At 51.2% G+C, this 19,982-nt stretch overlaps 7 protein-coding genes across 7 annotated transcripts; 4 read left to right on the top strand and 3 right to left on the bottom strand.

Moving 5' to 3' along the window:
- Positions 1-158: 158 nt before the first annotated feature.
- VTN00DRAFT_7939 (uncharacterized protein) lies at positions 159-1,380 on the top strand (the record flags this gene model as incomplete). The annotated part of the gene is made up of 5 exons (XM_069434737.1): positions 159-187; positions 322-701; positions 812-1,081; positions 1,200-1,247; positions 1,307-1,380. 5 exons carry the CDS (start codon positions 159-161, stop codon positions 1,378-1,380), a joined length of 801 nt encoding a protein of 266 aa, XP_069286205.1.
- A 2,084-nt stretch (positions 1,381-3,464) lies between these two features.
- On the top strand, positions 3,465-4,258 carry VTN00DRAFT_7940 (uncharacterized protein; the record flags this gene model as incomplete). The annotated part of the gene is made up of 3 exons (XM_069434739.1): positions 3,465-3,976; positions 4,040-4,116; positions 4,203-4,258. The coding sequence occupies 3 exons, from the start codon at positions 3,465-3,467 to the stop codon at positions 4,256-4,258; spliced, it is 645 nt and encodes a 214-aa protein (XP_069286206.1).
- Positions 4,259-6,136: 1,878 nt separating this feature from the next.
- On the bottom strand, positions 6,137-6,741 carry VTN00DRAFT_7941 (uncharacterized protein; the record flags this gene model as incomplete). The annotated part of the gene is made up of 2 exons (XM_069434740.1): positions 6,137-6,589; positions 6,670-6,741. 2 exons carry the CDS (start codon positions 6,739-6,741, stop codon positions 6,137-6,139), a joined length of 525 nt encoding a protein of 174 aa, XP_069286207.1.
- A 349-nt stretch (positions 6,742-7,090) lies between these two features.
- VTN00DRAFT_7942 (uncharacterized protein) lies at positions 7,091-10,948 on the top strand (the record flags this gene model as incomplete). The annotated part of the gene is made up of 5 exons (XM_069434741.1): positions 7,091-7,270; positions 8,718-8,856; positions 8,926-8,969; positions 9,028-9,842; positions 9,895-10,948. The coding sequence occupies 5 exons, from the start codon at positions 7,091-7,093 to the stop codon at positions 10,946-10,948; spliced, it is 2,232 nt and encodes a 743-aa protein (XP_069286208.1).
- A 642-nt stretch (positions 10,949-11,590) lies between these two features.
- VTN00DRAFT_7943 (uncharacterized protein) lies at positions 11,591-13,334 on the bottom strand (the record flags this gene model as incomplete). Its single annotated transcript, XM_069434742.1, has 5 exons — positions 11,591-11,826; positions 11,929-12,182; positions 12,254-12,344; positions 12,425-12,921; positions 13,114-13,334. The coding sequence occupies 5 exons, from the start codon at positions 13,332-13,334 to the stop codon at positions 11,591-11,593; spliced, it is 1,299 nt and encodes a 432-aa protein (XP_069286209.1).
- A 2,006-nt stretch (positions 13,335-15,340) lies between these two features.
- VTN00DRAFT_7944 (uncharacterized protein) lies at positions 15,341-17,036 on the top strand (the record flags this gene model as incomplete). Its single annotated transcript, XM_069434743.1, has 2 exons — positions 15,341-15,544; positions 15,609-17,036. 2 exons carry the CDS (start codon positions 15,341-15,343, stop codon positions 17,034-17,036), a joined length of 1,632 nt encoding a protein of 543 aa, XP_069286210.1.
- A 731-nt stretch (positions 17,037-17,767) lies between these two features.
- VTN00DRAFT_7945 (uncharacterized protein) lies at positions 17,768-19,959 on the bottom strand (the record flags this gene model as incomplete). Its single annotated transcript, XM_069434744.1, has 5 exons — positions 17,768-17,772; positions 17,918-18,029; positions 18,099-19,563; positions 19,635-19,765; positions 19,858-19,959. The coding sequence occupies 5 exons, from the start codon at positions 19,957-19,959 to the stop codon at positions 17,768-17,770; spliced, it is 1,815 nt and encodes a 604-aa protein (XP_069286211.1).
- Positions 19,960-19,982: the final 23 nt, after the last annotated feature.

Below are 19,982 nucleotides of genomic sequence, written 5' to 3' on the forward strand. Positions count from 1 at the left end.
TTCTATGACTGTTTTTGGCTATGCTCCAGCTATTGTAACAACCTACCGGCCACGGCCTCCACTCTTCCGCACACGCACCTTACGCTGTCAACTTCCACGTGCAAGTCCGCATCGTGTCTAGACATACTGGATATCAGCATTCCTGAAAACCAACAACCATGGCGGATACACAATTTGACAGTGCCCTGTGAGTAACCGTATGCTGAGGATCCTCATATCTGAATCCCCTGTCTCATACCCATACTGTTTCTTCAACTCCCAATCCGACATATCTTAACCCCGCTCCGCGGCTGCTTACTGACCATAACACCCATGTCTCAGTGATCTCCTCCGCCGCCTCTCTCCCCGCGACACAAAGCAGAACTTGCATGCCATTACTACACTCGTTCCAGACTTGACAGAAGATCTCCTTGCTTCAGTTGACCAGCCTCTCGAGGTCCGTCGCTGTGCGAGGTCCAACCGCGATTACCTTCTCTGCGACTACAACCGCGATGGGGACAGCTACCGGTCGCCTTGGAGCAACGAATTCGATCCACCACTCGAAGATGGAACCGTCCCTAGCGAGAGGGTGAGGAAGTTGGAGATCGCAGCGAACGAGGCGTTTGACGTCTATCGGGAGCTGTACTACGAAGGCGGAGTAGGGAGTGTCTACTTCTGGGACCTGGATGACGGGTTCGCTGGAGTGGTGCTGCTGAAGAAAGGTATGTTTATGTCCTTCTTACTTGCAGAAATCGCCTTACTCCAGTTGGACGGGGTTCCTGCAAACTGTTGATGTGGAAATGCAAGTCAGTTGCTAACGGCGTGTCTGTAGCCGTCACTCCGGGTTCGAAGACCTCCGGAGCTTGGGACAGTATCCACGTCTTCGAGGCTACCGATCGGGCACGAATGTCTCACTACAAGCTTACGAGTACCGTCATTCTACACCTGTCCAATGAAACCGATGCTCTCGGAGAGATGGACCTCAGCGGCAACATGACAAGACAGATAGAGGCAGACATGCCTGTTGACAATGATGCGACTCATGTTGCCAACGTCGGCAGGTTGGTCGAGGACATGGAGCTGAAGATGAGGAACCTGCTGCGTGAGTTTACCCGCTTTTCACACAAGAGACTCTTTTCTTTCAGGGGTGTAGCTGAATGGCTGTTCTGGCATGCATGGTTTTTGGAGTCCGTGCGCTGACGAAGTTTCTTAACCTGCAGAGGAAGTCTACTTTGGAAAGGCAAAGGACGTTGTAGGCGACCTCCGAAGTAAGTAGCATCGAATCTCAGGTACCATCGTCGCTCCTCACTTACTAATCGTCCTGTAGGTCTTGCACCCTTGTCGGAAACGAACAGAGAGAAGGCTACCCACAGGGAGATGATTAATGCGATGAAGAGGTAGTCTTCAGAAGGTGCAGATTGTCGATGTTCATACCCGCTAGAGTACTGCAAATGTTGCTTAAGTCACACTTCTATCAGTTGGACATTTGTAAGGATGGTTGCTTTTCGCCTTTAGATAGCCAGTCGCAATTTGAAAGCAGCTTTATCTTGACGTGGGATGCTCGCTGAAGGCGACTATGTAGATATCGGGCTGTAACGATAGGGGATTCGATCTTCATTCTGTGGATAAGGATCGTGGCTATTTATGCAGGTCTTGGTCTTATACTATGTATTCTGATCGTTGTTTATGGAAAACCGCAGCTGGGGTTTCCCCTCTTGCGTCTTATCTTCCTGTATGCGTGAGTGCCTCTCGGTCTCCAAATGAAGACTCCAGCAGAACCTTTCAGGTATACCCGACACTAGAAGATGCAGTAACTTCACATGCTCTAATGTGTCTTGGAGTTGGTGTGGTAGCCCTGGAAGTTCTAGACCGTTTTGAAACCTTAGGCGTTCTCAACCTGGAGTGACACTCCTCACTGTTTGACCATGTTCTCCAGACAAGCCTGCCATGAAATAATTGCTAGTATGTCGTGATTTCCAGACAGAAAAAGAATATTCACCTCAACCTCCTTCCAACTCCGCCTGGTATACTCCTAGTTGAGCCTAGAGCCCGGGTGCTGGCCATTTTTCTCCCACCCATTATTAGGAAAAATACGTACAGCAGCGCCCAACCAATTTCATTTTGACAGTGCTAGCTCCTGTGCGGAAGGGAAAGACGGAAGGCTCAAGCCAATCGCCTCGCAAATATAGTCCAGCATCTATATAAACGGCACGGAACCCCCGGGTTTGTTTAAGCACGGTGTGATAGCTCCATTAGGCTTTCACCTGACGGGCGTCAGAGCCACAGAAACAGAGATAGGGCGACAGGCCTCAAGGCTCTCTTCCCGAATGGAGAAGCAGATAGGGATCATGACCGTCTTGATAGCTGGCGCACCTTCCGCCGTAGCCGGGATACGGGGCTCTCACCCAGCTGTGAAGGCGCCCGATAGAACTCACCTGTCCTATAGCTCTGGGGTCCTTCTCCAGTCCTCTATTATGCGTGCTGCCCCACTTGGGCCTTCTTCGATGCGAACACGCGGCGGACAGGGTGCTTGTGGATGAGCCAGTCGTCGCTGTGTGCTGCAGGAGCTTCCTCTGCAAAGGACTACTGGCTGTGGCCGATGGCGCTCATGTGGAGCTGAATCTGTTGGTAAGCGGCTTTCTGACCCAGGTAGGGTAGCCGCTTTGGCTGGCAGGGGGTATTTATCCTTGCAATCAATCAAAAGTCAATACTCCTGTTTGCGGTAACGATGGCTGAGGAGACAGCAAAAGGATGTGGTCGAAGAGAGTGCTCTCTGGCGTTGTTTTCTCAACGCCCAGAGCTTACATGCAAAGCCGGCCACACCAATTCCTGAGAGAGAGAGAGGCCTCGTTAGAGCCTGATCAATCTTCTGCAGGGCGAGAAGGCATCGACAGATGCATTTCAGACTCTCGGGATCATGACAGATGTCCCCCAATTCAAGCAGGGTTTAATGGGTTGCCAAATACATCACTTACTCGACCTTATCTAGCCTGGTTCCTGGATCTCTTCTCCGCTTCTCGGTCCGTTTCTGCGTAGTCTTGCATGATGATCCTTTCTACCTCTGTCTCCGGAACCGACATGCAGTTATTGCCGACTGCATGGCTTCGATTTCAGTGCTGACTACTAGCTATATAGGTATCTAAATAATCACGGTATCGGTTCTTTGATATGCATCCTTGTTCCTTCGATTTTAACGATCCCCAGGGACATACGACATGCCAATGTCTACAAAGAGAGCCTGTGATGCGTGTCATCGCAGGAAAATACGTTGCGCAGGCGGCCAGCCTTGCGGAAACTGCGGCCATGCCTCATTAAGCTGTACATACAATGCTATTCCACGGAAGAAAGGTCCAAAGGGTAGTCGGGCAAAGGTCATCACCGAGCTGAGAGAAAAGCAACAGCCTCTGCCGGCAAGTTTACAGACTGCGAGGAGGTTCTCTGATATTCCAGATACTCAGGAACGACTTTGTCGGTTCATTGTACCGATGCCGGAATCGGTTGACAAGCAGCTTGTCTATACCTGCATCGACGCCTTCTTCACGCACATGTACCCGACCATGCCAATATTCGACCGGCATCAGCTACAAGGACGGGTGAAAGACATGGACAGGTCAATCAATGCATATTGTGTTGTGGTATCTCTCTGTGCCTTTGTGATGATCCAGCCCGGACTCACAACAAATGAAACATCGCCAGGGTCTGTGTTGAAAACTCGAGAATGTCTGGTTTCTGGGAAAGCTCTCTTCGAAGAGGCTGTTCGAGCCCGGAGGATGGGCATGGCCATTGATAACCCGAGTGCAGATGCAGTCATAACCGCGTTCTTCCTATTCACCTGCTCTTTTGGTTTGGAAAGGCACAATACGGCCTGGTTCTACCTCCGGGAAGCAACCACTCTCGCGGAAATTCTTGGGATGAACGATGAATCTCATTACGACTCGTCACTCGAGATAGCCTTGAGAGAGAGGCGATTGTTTTGGCTGCTCTTTGTAACAGAGAGGTCTATTCACATTTCAACAATCTCTTCCTGCATCACCGTATCAAAACTGACAATATTGGGTAGAGCATACGCCCTTCAGAGACATCGACCCCTGACACTACATCCTACGATAAGTCTACCGACTATTCATGAAATCCCAAGTGAGTCGACCACAACGTCTGGGTTTGTCCACCTTGTCAATCTATTTCGTCCTTTCGATGACGCTCTTATTGGACTTTGGAACCAGACAAGGACCAACTGCACATTACAGAGCTTGGCGCATATGCAAAGGCAACTAGTTAATGTTTTGCCCATTACAATGAAGAGCACTGAGAGTCAGGAGGCATATCTTCGGACCTCCCAGCAGTGGCTACGAACGGTTATATGGCGACTTTCAGTATCCAAAGGCTTTCTCTCATCTGTTTCCCCAGATGTGACAATGCGATTTACATACCCTATTGATATTGCCCGAGATCTTGTCAGAGATACGTCGCACCTTTCCATACAGTCGATGGATATTCATGGGATTGGACTGGTAAGAGTAAACCCACTGGTGACGCAACTCTTAATCCGGAGATAACTGCGAGCTTAATGATAACAAATTCCCAACCCTTCAGATCGAGAAAGTCTTCGACGTCACTTGCGCCCTGATGGACGTCATGTCTTGCTTGCCACAAGGCTCTCCAGCCATAAAAAGCGCTACGCTTACTTTTGGACCGAGGCATTATCTTAATCAGCTCTGCACACTCATCTCGCAGCTGCGCGGCGGTGACTCGCGCTTTCTGCCGATTCTGCTGACACGCATGGACAAGGTTAATCCTTCCATGAACTCACCGCTGCTCACATCCCCGTCCGTGATGACTGATGACTATTTCAGCTTCAGTGATGGTTCGTCAAGGGGATCGGTGTCGTGTCCATCCGAACCCACCTTGACGCCTGCAGAGGAGGGAGCTAAGAACAACTACTACCCAGTTAAAGCAAGGGAAGGTCGAGCTGTATGAGGAAGATAATGATTTTTAACTACGAATTTTATGTTCCGTCGAAGTGGTATGCTTTGAACGACATAGGGAGGTTGTATATTTCTGGATAAACGAGGCGGTCTATTCCCCTATTTTATTACCTGGGTCTATATCTCTCTTCTTTTTTCTTAGCCTCTCCTTTGAAATATACCCTGTGTGGAGGAAATTTGAATGTACCATGGTTATGTGACAATAATGTGGTGGAGAGAAAAAGAGAGGCCTCTCCTATCTTTCCTTTCGCCTGAGAAAACTGCCGCGTTCTTATGCACAGAAGAATAATATCATCTGGAACGATTGGGAACAGTGACAGCAGAAATTTGCCGTTTAACTGGCGACATCAGGGCAGACGTTGGTTGATGAATTCCTACTGTCATCCAGGTTTCGCTTGGAGATCACGGAGGGAAGGACCAGAAACTCCCTTTTTGCGCGGCGGAAGACTCTCAAACACAAAAGGAATTTCGTTAAATTGCTAATGAAAGAGCTGCAATAGGGGAGGAAATTTAATGAGCAATGGCTGTTATGTACGTATTCATAATAATATGCTCTTTTTTTTGCTTTATGGTTTCCTTTTCGCCCTCTTCGGCCCCTAGGAATTTAGCTTATACACACTGAAAGAGTATCTGGACTTTGAGTAGAAGATTAAAGCTGGTGAATCAAGAAATTTTTGGGAACTGATTTCACTTATCTAGGCCCGCTCAGTCGTATAATGTTAGATGGTTGAGGTTGTAAAAAATTTTTAAAACATGCAATTGTTGACATGTTCAGAATGTGGGATATCGTGCAAAACTGTTTCACCGCATATTACGAAGGCTTGTCCCGTCGAATGCTACACAGTAGAACTGTTCTGGGGTCCAGAGAGCCACCGGCGACGGGATGTTGTTGCAGGGTCGGCTCCCTGGAGCGAAGACCCTTGTATATCCTCCATTGTAGCAAGCTGTTAAGAGCATCAATACTCTTAGGAATCGACCCTGCTCAAGAGATACTTCAGGCCAAGGGCCTTCTGACCGTCCCGGTCAGGGAAAAGTCGGGCCTGTCTTGCAGACTTGATACGGCAAAAAAAGGCAGTTTCATCTGACCGTAAACGTCTGCGCCAGAGATGCGTAAAGACATCTACAAGTAGTCTTTTCTGGCCTCTGGTAGAGGAACTCGGTCAAAAAGGAGCTCAATCCATCTCCATCTTCTCGTCACCGTTTTTCCCCTTCCCAGACTCCTCGCCAGTGGACGACGACGATGGGCTGACCTTTGCGACAAATTCCCTCGCTGCTGCCCACAATTCGGCCTCTTTGTCCTTCCCCACGGTATCTTTCCTGCTATTGAGCCAGCTGATCTCGAGCGGGTTCGCCGCACCACCCGCAGCGCCTGCTGCTGCTGCTTCACTTGGCCTGAATGCCGACTCCGACGCGAGGATCCCTGCCTCCTCCAGCGCGTAAACCTGGCGGCGCAGTCTGACGTCGATAGAAGAGAGGAGCGCGAAGTACTGCGATGTTGCCGCTTTGAATGCGGCCTTGTGCGCTTCCAGGGAGTTGTCTGTCGATGATGAGGACGGCTCGGTTGATCTGGCGTTCGTCAGAGCTTGGACGGCAAGTCCGGCGGAATGAATCAGTTTCGTCACGTCCTGAATTTCGCCAGTCATAAGGTTAGCTGTAGGTATTCTTTTCTTCGTCGTCAGTTCTAAATCATTTGGGAGACGCGCACTCTGTCAATGTCGTTTAGCTGCCGGATTCGGTCAGCAGACGTGAATTCCTTATCTGGCTTTCCGTTCTCCATGTCGACAGAGAACGGAAATTAAAGTAAAAGTGAAAATAAATATCACACGAGATCTGGGCAGTGAGATTGACGCTTTGGGATGTTTAGAAGTCTACTTCGAGGGAATGGCGACCGAATCACGTGAAGACCTGGGGAAGCTTAGATAAGCAAGGCGATCTAGCCAAAAGCATCATAGCTCAATATCAAACCGGCGCGATCTTCAACGCTGCGACCTTCACTGTCGCCTCTTTACTGTATTCCTCCATCGCTTCTCATGCCCCGACCATCTTGAAGTTTTTACAGGCTGCGGAGCCACCGTCCCCTTTTCCTGTCATCACAACTATACATTCGTAATCTGACAGAAGGGATAATGTCTGCGCCAGGCGGGGCTCCGAGCCCTGCACCACGAAGTGGAAGTATCGGGCCTCAGGGTGGAATGCCCATGCCTCCTCAGCAGCCGATGGCTCCTAATCCTCCAGTTGGAGGAGGGACGCCTGGACCGGCGGCCCCTTCGAATCCAGCCATGTCGCAGCAGAACCTTAACCAGATAGTAAGTGACATATGTCCTTTTTTTGTTGTTTTGCCCCCTTGCCTTCTGCACGCTTTTTCTCCAGCACGTTGCTTTTGTTTTCTTTTTGGAAGTTCAGGTTATGTGGGATTTCCTTTCCTGATTTCTTACCTTTCTGTTCGAGTATTCCTTGGGTGTTGCTCGAGTTTCGTTTCTGTTTTTATGCAACAGTTGCAACCTCTTATTGCAGGGGAGCCTGTTTGGGGACGAGCTTGAAGGGAGAATGGGGCGATCCTCCTCAGTTGTAGCAGCTATTGTTTGACTGCTTGTAGTAAATAACAAGCTGGAACTCTTGTTTCCAGACCTTGTGCAGGGAGAGTACATGCTGCATGAGCAGGGACAGAGAGAAAGTCACGGGACATTGTTTTTCTATACCACCCAGAGACAGCGGCGGGCTCCGTTCATTTCCAGGGAATGTTTCCGGATCAACATTGTTACGAGGTTATTGCTATAGCATTATACCTGTCTTTGTCCGCTGTGTTGCCTGATGTCTCCCCAAAACAATCACCTTGTTGTCGATATACGCGAATCTCGAAAATCTTCATCGCAAGGCCAATATGGCGAAGAACGTCGGTACGGCGGCGAAGAGGCGCCCTAGAGCCAAGCCTAAAGCCCAAGCCAAGCCGGCAAATGAAAACAATGCGGACCCTCCTGCTCCAAGCAGCAACCCGCCTCGGGACAATCAGCCTGCATCGACAGACAGTCAGAATCAGCCCGTGGTTCCTGTCGACGCATCCAAGGAGAATATTGCGCCTTTTATCCCTGTTGATGAGCCTAAAAAGCCTCGTGGCGAGACCAGTGCCCTTGTCAAGAAAACAGAGAGCTCGGAGCCAAAATCTCAACTTGCAACGGGACAGGGCTCTTTGTCTCAGGTCACTCCAGGCAAAGCAAAGGGCTCTGAGACCAAAGATAAGCCGGCCGTGGGACAGCTCTCTTTGTCTCCTACTGCGCCAGCTAAAGCAGATGGTCCGGGGCTCAATGCTCAACCGGCTACGGCACTTAGCTTTTCGGCTACTGTCACGCCAGCTAAAGCAGGCGGCTCCGATCCCAAACCTCAGCTGGCCACAGGACAGGGCTTTTTGGTTCCTACTACGCCAGCTAGGGAGGGTAATTCTTTATCTCCTACCAAGCGGAAAAGGAGTAGATCCAGCAGGAAGAAGAAACCTACCACAACAACTGCATCAGGAGGCCAAAATACGTTTCTCACTCGAGGGAGCAAGACGGGCGTTGAGAGGAAAGATGTGTGTGCTTCCTGCATGCTTGCTGCTATCATCTTGGGCATTGTTGCGATCTCATGTTACACTCTGTTTTTACGTTCCTTTCTAGCTCTTCATATGTTTGTTGTCTTGACGTGTCTTATTTTCTCTTAGAACTCATTTCAGGATCACCGCCTGGGACCTTGGTGTTTGGCTAACAGTTTTCCGTATAGGTCATCGATTATCTGGCGAAGAAGGGATACACTCGAACTGAGGCGATGCTTCGTATGGAGTCCGCCAACCAAGAGATTGACGGTCGTCCTCTGCCCCAGCTTGGCGAGGATGCGCGCCCCAAGTACCGGCAGGGTTTTGGTGAGTATCATTTGTGCTGTTCTTGTCTAAGCTGAGCATTCAGCAGGCTAACATCATGATTCTATATAGACCTGCTCAAGATCTGGGTTGAGGATAACCTAGACCTGTACAAGGTATGATAGTTTCTTTGACAAGGTCATCTTGACTGGATATCGACTCACAGGACAATAGCCGGAACTTAGACGTGTTCTTTGGCCGCTTTTTGTCCATTCCTTCCTCAATATGATTTCCTCCATGTGGCCGCAGGATGCCAAGCCATTCTTCGAGGCCAACAAGAACCTTTTCTTGCCCGAGCATACTGAAGACATTCGTGCTTTGGAACCTATTAGTCTTCCGGAGCACGCCCAGGATAATGTGATTGCAAAGCTGTATCGCGCGAACAAATATCGCCTGATTCTCAGCAACCCGGCTTTCTCTAACCTAATGCAATTCCTGGAAAACAAGTCGAAGGATGGAGGCTCTGTCATGTCCGCAATCCTCAGCAGTTATTGCACCATTATCACCAAGGAGCGCGCGGCCGATGATAGGTTCAGCTTTGCTGCGATGCTCGGACGAGCTGGAGATGCTCATACCTTCCCTCTTGAAGACGAGGGTATCCCAGGCCATCATCCGGGTTCTGCCTACACTGGAGACAATCCTGCCATGACTGGAACTCTTCCCAGACTCAAGCTCGGAAAACTCCCAATGGAGCCCGAAATGGAAACTGATGTCCGCGGCGAACTCGCCGAAGAGGACCAAAAACACCCGCCGGCTCCCGGCCAAAACACTTTGGTCCAGGAGTTCGACCAGATGATTAAAAAGGAAGAGGACGAGGATGCTCCAACTCGTGCTGAGATCCCCTATCCGCCTTCCACCGCCCGTGATGTGGCGATGGAAGTGCAGAAAGTCAAGGAAAACCGTGATCGGTTCAGAATTGAAGGCCGTACCGGCGGCGTTGGCCCAGCTGTCAGCGTTTGCATGTTTACGTTCCACAATACCTATGATGGGTGAGTCCTCCCAGAGCACTGCTAGCAATTTCAAACTAACGAATATTGCCAGAATAAACTGTATTGATTTCTCTGATGACAACATGCTCGTGGCAGCTGGCATGCAAGAATCGTACATCCGAGTCTGGAGTCTTGATGGGAAGAAAATCAAGCCCACCCACGAGGGTATCGATGACACGCCACCCGCGAACTCTCACCGTCTGATCGGACATTCTGGACCAGTCTACGCGGTGGCCTTTGCTCCATCAGCTACTCGTACCGAAGGCGCGTTGGCCCCGACCAATGTTCGCTGGCTGCTGTCATCATCGGCCGACAAGACTATCCGCCTGTGGTCCTTGGACCTATGGCAGTGCACTGTAGTCTACAAGGGACACGATCAACCCGTCTGGGATCTGTCTTGGGGACCGTTTGGTCACTACTTCGTTTCCGGAGGTCATGACAAGACCGCGCGTCTCTGGGTGACTGATCGCGTTCGTCAGCAACGTATCTTCGCCGGACATGATCAGGACGTTGATGTTGTCTGTTTCCACCCGAACTCCGCCTACGTCTTTACCGGTAGCTCTGACCACACTGTCCGCATGTGGGCAGTGACCACTGGTAACGCGGTCCGCATGTTCACTGGCCATACCGGCAATATCACTGCTATGGCATGCAGCAGGAACGGAAAGATCCTGGCCTCTGCTGACGATCACGGATCGATCTTCCTTTGGGACCTGGCTCCCGGAAGGTTGCTCAAGCGCATGCGTGGCCACGGCAAGGGCGGCATCTGGTCCCTCAGCTGGAGCGTCGAGTCTACTGTCCTGGTTTCTGGAGGGGCAGATGGCACCGTTCGCGTGTGGGACATCGCTGGTCCTGCTCAGGAGCCGGTCAGCACCCAAGGACGAGTCGTTGGTGAAGGCGGAGCGGGCACCAAGATTGACGCTGGAAATACTTCCGCTGCTCAGACCTCTGCTTCCGTTGGACCTGGCGCGGGCAAAAAGAAGGGCAAAGACGTTGTGGTTACCCCTGACCAAATCAGCGCTTTCCCGACCAAGAAGAGTCCTGTATACAAGGTGAAATTCACGACCATGAATCTGATCATCGCTGGAGGCGCTTACCTCCCTTGACGGGAGGAGAGGGTGCGAACTAGTTGGTGCGCAGGCACCACAATAACACAGAGCGGGCATTATTCCCTCGATATCATCTGTCTCTTTTTCTTTTCACGGAGATTTTGTTTCATGTCTTTGTTACTACCCAGCACCACGGTTATGATCTTGTGTTTGGCTGGCTAGTGGCGGCGTCCTGAGTTGGCTTTGGCACGGGATTTGGGTTGGGCTGGTGAATTATTTCGTGTGCAGTAATGATGGATTCTGAGGCGGATCTTCTTTTGATTTTCTGTGGATCTGCTTCTTCTAATTCTCATTCAAGCAAGCACTGTGTAAATTAGTCATAACGACAGGCAGACAGCTTTTGAAAAGAATTTCGAGTCCTTCTTCGGGATTTGAATCTGTTTCCATGCTTTCTTTTTACTTTCGTAAACTCTTGAAAGGTAGAAGAGGGGAGAGATATGTTCTTAAAAGCCTCCAATCACAGTCGTATTTTACGAGTTTTGAAACCCTAGGTCCACTACCTAATCTCGTAGAGAATCGAGAGGCGAAGGATCTATTCCGTAAGTAAGAGGACTGCCTACCTACCTACCTATCCGGGTTCACAAAAAGGGCGTAAAATAAACAAAAAAATCACATCATCTTCAGTCAGGGGGGTGAAGTTCAGGAGAACGGCCTCTTGAAAGGACTGCCGCCACCACCACCACCAATGCCTCCTCCTCTCCCAACACCCTTCTCCATCGCCGCGGTGGCCATCACGTCCCCGACCTTTGGCGGGAGCACGAGCGCACTGCGATCGTTCCGCTTGTAGAAGTCGACGAGGATCTGGGCCGTCTTGGCGGGTTGGTCTTCCTGGATGAAGTGGCCTGCCTCGGGGAGGACTTGGAGCTGGTATTTACCTGGATAGGTACTGCGAGTTAGAGGATGCACGCAATGAATAACTCTAAAATTAAAACGGGAAACAATTTAGTAAATGGTTTAGAGTAAAAGTAAATACGCACCCTGCATCTGCCCGATCATCAGCTCCTTATCCAGCCGGTCCGTCCCGGCCAGCATGAGCAGCTTGCCGCCGCGCGCCTCGAGGAACTTCTTGCTCAGCCCGACGAACCAGTTCTCCCAGAAGGGCTTCGTCTCGGCCAGATTGGTCCGCCAGACCCAGGGCTTGGATGGGTCGGCGGGGTTCTCCTCCTGGCGGAGGAGGGATGGGACCGAGACTCGGGCGGAGGTGGAGTTGCGGATTGTGCGGGAGCGGGTGCTGGGGAGGTGTTGTTAGAAAAAGGAAAAACAAAGGTATTTGTTTGATGGATAAATAGGTGGAAGACATACTGCCATTCGATTCCTGATGCTAAGGAGGGGAATCGCGACGGTCGTGTCATGAGGTATTTCTCCATGCTCTGGAGAGCGTCCATGGCGGAACCTGTGTGATAGGCAAGTCAGTATGGATGGGAATAAGATGACAAGAGCCGTCATCTTCAGCCCCTATGCATGAGTACATACCCTCCACGACATCCAGAACGGCATACGCCAGGACTTTCGACCCCAGCTCGCCCTTCTTCGCAACATCCGTGATAACAGCGCCTCCCAGACTATGTCCGACGAGAACCAGATCCGGAAGCGCTTCCCATCCCATCTTCGACTGGGTCTTTCTGACCACGAAGACGAGATCACGGCTCAGCGTCTCCAGACGCAGGTCCGTCTCGACGCTACCACCGCCTTCTCGGCGGCTCTGCGTCGTATCGCCATGGTTTCGAGCGTCCAGGGAAAGGATGCCCGCCTTGGGCAGGATCTTTCGGATCTCTTCCGCGCAGGACGCGAACGAGAGACCCGACGATCCTGCACCGTGGTGCATGACGAAGAGAGGGCCGCCGTCCGTTGGCGGAGTGAGATAGGCATGGTGGACAATGTGGATGCCGTCCACGTCCTCTTCCAGATAGAGTTCCTGTGCGTAGAATTCGGTCCAGCTCAGTGAGAGGGGACCTTGTCTGCCCGATGGTCTGGATGCATATACATGTTAGCGATATCGACAGTCAGCAGATCAACTAAACAATGATTCAATCAATAGACCAATCGCGGGAGCATCATGCTAAGACATAAAAGTATTGAAGCATCTGGAAAATCAGACAGGCCTTTGTCTAATCAGGGAAAGCCAAGTAGTATAGAATCCGTTCCTGAAAGTTTCGACGCACCCTTTTCTCGCAAAAAGATTCTTGCTCGGCGACGGGATGACTGTCCCAGTCGACGAAGCCGAGGAAGAGGCCGAGGAAGAATCGTCATCGTGTCCCCCGTCCTGATGGAGATGCATCGCCTGCGCATCCCTCTCCTCGTCCAGCTCGTCGAATATCGGAGGGGGTTCGGGCGGCAGTCGGGCGAGCCGTGACTTTGCGAACGACTTTTGGAGGTCGCTCATGTTGTCTGTTGTTCAAGAGAAAGAGGGGCCGCCGCCGCGCGGACTGCAGTAGTGTCGTCCGCGCCCAACAGGGGGATATGATAAATCTGCTTCTTCTGCTCTAAGCAGACGGCCTAAATATCGCGTGCATCAAGTTTTCGTTTTGTTGGGCCCGTTAGTCAGGACTCAGCGCAAAAGCAGCGATAGAACCGCGGTGACGATGATCCCCACTATTCCATGACATCGTTACACAGCGGGTACCTGCTGGTGGAGTCCGCAACCGCATACGTTATCGTTATCGCTGATCGATCTAGAACTTCAGAACATCCACCACTTCATAAGCTTTGAGCCGCCGAGCTTGAGTTGGAGGGGATCGACCCCTAAGGTTATAAACTTTCTGTAGGGGTTCCCGTTTTCTCTAGCCAGGGGACAGATAGCTTCAAAGTTGCGAACCCCGCCTTCACACTTCACGCTTTATACATGCACTTTCGAATTTTCTGAATTTCTTGCTGATAAGACTGATCGCGATTGTTTGTCAATCAGAGGGGGAAATATCAACCTGCATCATCGTCCTCATCCAACATGGATCGCCTTTCCAAGGAGTCGGGCATCTCCTCCACTCTACCGACCCATTATCGCCAACATAATAAATATTAACTTCAATCTCCTCCCAAGACCACCCACGGTTCCAGTGTGTTTACGGTTATACTAACATAATCCAAAGGCCAGCCCGGCTGGGATAGCGCACGGGTGACCAAGTAACCTGTACCTGACCAGGTAATTCTCCCAGATCGTCAACGCGATGTAAATTATTTTCTCATCTCCGTTCTCGAGTGTGGAAGTTTTGATGTTGGGGGGTTCGTTACTTCTCTTCGAACCGACATGTTCCAAGGTATGATATAGTCCTGCTCAAATTGCCCAAAGACTATATACATTATATCAGCCAGGATATGATGCAGGGATAACACTGCTCAATAATGACTGACCTCTTTTCAGTACCAACCAACGGAAGTTAAGAATCTGTGACTTGACAACGCGTCAATGACTGACTACGACAAGCGAACAACACCATCGCGCCCCGGAAAACCATATGAAATAATCAAGTGCGGCTTTTTTAAGCATTCGACTTTAGAAAGTTCTATGGTCATATTGCCTAGGCAGTATTCTCTTGGTACTTCCTTCCCTGTAGGACAAGCTCTCTTTAGAAAGAATTCTATACGCGGGTTTCAAGCACGATATGGACCACGGGTTTAAGGACTTTCTCAGCAGGTCTAGTCACTCTTATTTTAATAGGGGTTAAAGAAAAATGCTCTATATTGAGCTTCCAATAATCAATACCCTACTCCAAGACTGGGTTCTTGGCGCTATTTATTAGGCTCTGGCTAGGACAGCCAACGGTCTTCTCGACCACGCCTTTAGGCAACTCCAGACAAACTTCTAATTTCACCAATTTCTCGACATCATATATGTATATATATAGTACAGGAAAGTACTATGCCACCTATACGTCGATGAGGCGAATATATATCCTATCGGAGAACAATCACATGACCCCATTCCATCCATCCATCCAACCTCGTCAATGACATCATCAACTCATGACGTCACGCAGCTCGAGGCTTCAGAGAACATGAAACCACTTGGACGATTTCCGGTTTCGATGAAGGAAAAATGAGGGGAAAGAGAAAGAGATGGATCCAATCCCTGATTTACCCTGATGAGAATCGTCAGCAGCGACAAAAAAAGAGAAAACCTGCCAGTATCACACGCTGATGATACCATTGGTGGTTTTGCCCCTCGCGTCGAATTATTCTCTGTCCGGGTCGGGTCGCTCCATGTCTCATAAAGTGCCTATTTTGTACTAATGATGTCTCCCTCCCTCCTTACCTACCTACCTACTTAATGTAACATTAATATAGAAGCATCAGATATTAGGACCTGGATCCTATTTCCCTGCTCTAAAGACGACACAGGTTATCAAATGACCTGATACTCGAGAGAGACTTTACTAACGCAGGAGAGACACAATGGTCTCACTCTGGGGCACGAAGAAGGATGACGACCAAGGTCGAGCGGAGGACGGGGATCGCAGACCGCCAGAAGATGGTGGTGGTGATGGTGACGGGCAGCACGACAATCCTGGGAGAAGATCCCAGGAGCAGCCCAACGAACGGACTCGTCTGCTGGGACCAGGAGATAGAGCTGGATATCTGAGTCCTGATGATCCTGCTGTACGAAGCACTGCCCTTCCCAAGTAAAAGAGAACTGATTGAGCTAATAGTGAACCTCCAATAGGTATCCCCATACAACCTCTGGAGTGTCCGCGCCCTGCGCTATCTCTCCCTCTTCTTCCTCACCCTCAGCTTCGTCTGGTGGATCTTCCTCCTCGTCTCCATGTTCGTCAGCCCGCCGATGATGCACCCCCGCGGGTCCGGCTTCTTCAGCTTCTCCTACACCACCTTGACCATCGGATACCTCCTGATCAGTCTGCTCTTTTTCACCGTGCCCTCGAAGCCGATGACGATATGGGGCGTGGTCTTGTCGATCTTCCTGGCTGTGGATATGTTCATTATAGTCGGGGTGCCCCGGATCCGGGTCGAGGAGGGCTGGGTGGGAATTGCTTCCGTGGTCTGGGCGACGGTCATCGCGATCTATAACGTCGTCCAGAATAGGTCCGTGGCGTGGGGTAAGAGGGAGGAAGAGGAACGGCTAACTGGAAGGGAAGAGACGAGGCGCTCGCTGTGGGAATGGGTCGCCGTCTTCCTGCAAATGACAATCATGGGGGTCATCGCGATCGTTGCGCTCCTGCTCACAGCGACGCTCATCCTTCGTGCGAGGGACGCCAGTCTCGCTCCGCCAGGGAAGCGGTACATCGTCGACGGCAACAAATACCAGGTCCATCTGGCCTGCGTTGGCAACATCACCACTGACGAGAATCATAATAGTAGCACGCGGACACCAACCGTCCTCCTCGAAGCCGGCGAGGGTCCCGTCGAAGACAGCCTGCAGCCATTCATCGATGACGCATACCAGAAGGGCACCATCGACCGCTACTGCTACTGGGACCGTCCTGGTATCGCCTGGTCAGACAACGCGCCCTCCCCGCACTCCGCAGGCATGTCAGCCGATGCCCTGAGCGAAGCGCTCGCGCTCGCCGGCGAGAAGGGCCCCTGGGTCCTCGTCTCCGCGGGCGTGGGCGGGATATACAGCCGCATCTTCGCCAGCCGGCATCTGCGCGACATCAAAGGCATCTTCCTCCTCGACGCGCTGCACGAGGACTACCTGCCCAAACTGGGCGACGATGGTCGAGGCTTCGTGCTCTGGTTCCGGGGGATCCTCTCCCCGCTGGGTCTGGACCGGCTGGCAGGCGCCATTTTCAAGGGCCGTACGAGGGAGGACCGCGTGGTCGGCCAGAGCGCGTACCAGAACGAGAAGTTCATCAAGGCCAAGCTGCAGGAGAATCTGGTCGCGAAGTCGATGACGTCAAGTGAGATCGCGAGCGCGAGGAACATCCAGTCGCGGGACACGCGGCTTGTGGTGGTCAGCTCGGGGGTGGAGGTGAGGAAGAGCGAGACGTGGGCTAAGAGGCAGGAGAATCTGAGCAAGATCACCGACAGGCTTGTCGCTTTCGACGTCGTCGAGGGCGCTCCACACGAGGTGTGGAGATCACCCGAAGGCCGAAAGGTTTCGGAAGACCGATTGAAGCAGCTTGTGAAAGGGTGAGGTTACCGAGGGAGTTCTACGAACGGGGAGTTCGAATATATATATAGTAATAATTTTGCTTTTCGGGGTTTCATCTCATCAGCTATCTGAATTTTGGCATGTTACAGCAATAGCGGCGTTTGACGTACCTATAAGCATGTTGATAATCCATATCTCAGCTGTTTCTCTACGACATCTACGAGCAAATGACACATTTACAAGGTTTAAAAATATTCAGGATCCTGTGCAATTATCATGATGATAAATAGCATGTCTTAGGATGATTACCTACTCGCCTGGATCTAATAATCATCTAGACCACTTTTCCCAGATAATAGTGATTTCTAGATAAAGCCATTGAGATCATCCGGTGCTTCAGAGAAGAGCTTTCCTCAAACCCGAAGCAGCATATCTGCACCGTCCTGCAAAACCTTTGAATATAGTTCTCCAAAGGCGAAGGAAATACAGTTACCGGTATCAATGGTTGATAGAACTTCAGAAACGTCCCCTAGTCGCCGAGTATGGACGCTATTAAGGAGGACGGCGCCATGGAGCAGCACGGAAGGCTGAACCAGGGACGGTAGCTCACGAGCTGAAGGGAGGGTATCGAAATGCAAGGGGATGTCTCATGGATGAGTGAATTTGGTCTCGCGTTGGGGGAAATTATACGACAGGATGTTTGGTTCGTCAAAAGGGTTCTTGATCGAAGACAGGTAGCCAAGCTCGTTTCGGAAGCAGTGTGGGCCGTTACTCTAGGCTAGCTCCCTTAAACCTCTTAGCAAGATGTTCACTGTCTGAATTCGGAGACTCGGATCTTGATGAAAGGTGACGACGCTTTTGATGCAAAGACGGGAGAGAGTCCTGGGCCGTGAAGGGCCAAGGGCGCTTAGGGGGCCGCTCACCGCTCTCCTGAAGAATTGTAACCAAAGTCGCCCATCCGGGTGTGTTGATCAGCTGCAAACCTTCTGCGGGTTCACGGGTCGTCGCGACGCGGCATAGGAGCTGCTCTTCCTCCTGTTACAATTCCAGTAAGTCTGAAGCCTTACATTAACTGAAGATGCCCCAGAGGGTTCAATGACTCACCTTGTTGAAAGTGCCCAAGCCATGAAGGTAGCATAGGAGATGGAAGTCGGACACTCCACGTATGGCCTTGTCGGGATCTCCGTGAGAGACGAGCTTTCTAGCGACATGCCGAAGCTCCTGGCTCTCCCCAATAACTGCACGGTTCTCGATGGGGAAGTTGCTGTCAATGAAAATCGATCTCGACTCCGTTGGGAAACCATGGGTCAAGGTAACCAGGAGGTATTCCACAGGAAAGCTAGGCTTCGCGTTCTCCTGGACGCTGACACCGTACTCATTGATCCTGCGATAGAACACCTCGGGGATATAGCGGACCTTCCTGCCGACCTCGTTCTCATCCTCGGACTGGACAAGCATTACAGACGGATCTGCCGACGGCTCTACTATGTCCGCTCTCACCATCTCAACCGCTGAGACTGAAGCTTGGTATGCGCTGACAGTAATTGCACCCTCCTCATCTCCGCTGAGCACGCAAGTAACGAAGTTCGAGCCGAAACGACCAGTTTCGCTCCATTTTGTCGGTTTCGGGTGCTGAGCCTGCAGTCGAGAGGCGAAAGCGATTTCCAGGGAGGAAAGATAATATGAATCGATGTGTCGTTTACAAATCACAGACCCATCTCCCTTCCCGGCATCAAGCAAGTCGGTAAATATCACGCCAACCTTCTCAAGACCACATAACCGCGCTACTTCATCCACTTCCTTCTCGTTTTCCCACTCGTGAAGCGTTACTCCATCGATCTCGCCCGTCTGTGGTGGTTCATAGATGGCCTGGACAACAGCCTTAATTCCTAGCGGGACCTCCGTATATTCCTCGTAAGTGCCATAAAGGAAACCTATCCGCTGGGCACCTGACTTTCGCCAGAAGTCTAGCAGCGAATTGATCAGGTCAGGAGAGGAGAATTCGACGTGGTCGACCATGCGAAACTCCTGAGGCTGGAGAGTAATCGCACTCGGCTGGCATTTCGTGCAGATTCCGTCTGGCCAGGGAGGGTGGCCGGAGGGACAGTCTCGCTTTACTCGATAGTACGGCTCGCTGAGCGGTGGCATGTACGAGCTTCCGAGCTCAGGTCTGTTCTTAGATGTGTTTATCTTCCGAAGGTATGAGTGGAACGACAGGTGCTTGATCTTCTTCTCAGAGAGGTACTCCGGTGCGTAAGGTTCGAGCGGCATGCAGTAATCACACATGCCTTTTGGACCATGTCTGCACATCTTCGGATCGCGAGGACGGCGTATCTTTCCATCTTTCTTGTCTAGCATATCATCAAGCGGTGACTGTTGGACGACGTCCCACGGGTTTTTGATCGTAGCGGTAGGCGAAGTGGGTGGTGGAGCAGCGACTGGCTCCCTTGGCGGTACAGGAGCTCCATCGAGACGACGTTCCGCCTGGGCCTCCGGTCGATGACCGTTTGCAGCTCCGTTTGCGACCGCTGCTTTCACCTGGTAGCCAACATAGAGCTTGTCTCCATGTCTTGATGGCAGGCATTAGAAATCGAGAGACAGAACGGCGACTTTTGATCAGACGTCCATCATATCACTTACGACAAGCCAACCCTCTCAATAGTAACACCCTCCAAGGTATTCAGATCTCTCTCTTGCCCGCCAGTTCCTATGGGTTTGTTGGAAAGCACTATCGAGGAGGGGTCGACGTCCGACGGTAGATTCTCCAGAATCTGAAGGATAGAACTGAGTTAGTACCATACTGATACATAAATCAGGCGTTGACCTGAAGGCCTTGAACTAGCCGCCCTCAGCGAAGACTCACCTTTTGCGTTAATGATGGGAAGAGATCCGTCGGGTTGACCGTCAACCGGAACTGGCCATCTCGACTCTCGAACCGAAGAATGATCGGCCGGGAGGGCGGCATGTTTGAGAGATGTGGATCACAGG

Source organism: Thermoascus crustaceus (genome assembly GCF_041956765.1).
Source record: "Thermoascus crustaceus strain CBS 181.67 unplaced genomic scaffold VTN00scaffold_5, whole genome shotgun sequence".
NCBI classification, from domain to species: Eukaryota; Fungi; Ascomycota; class Eurotiomycetes; order Eurotiales; family Thermoascaceae; genus Thermoascus; species Thermoascus crustaceus.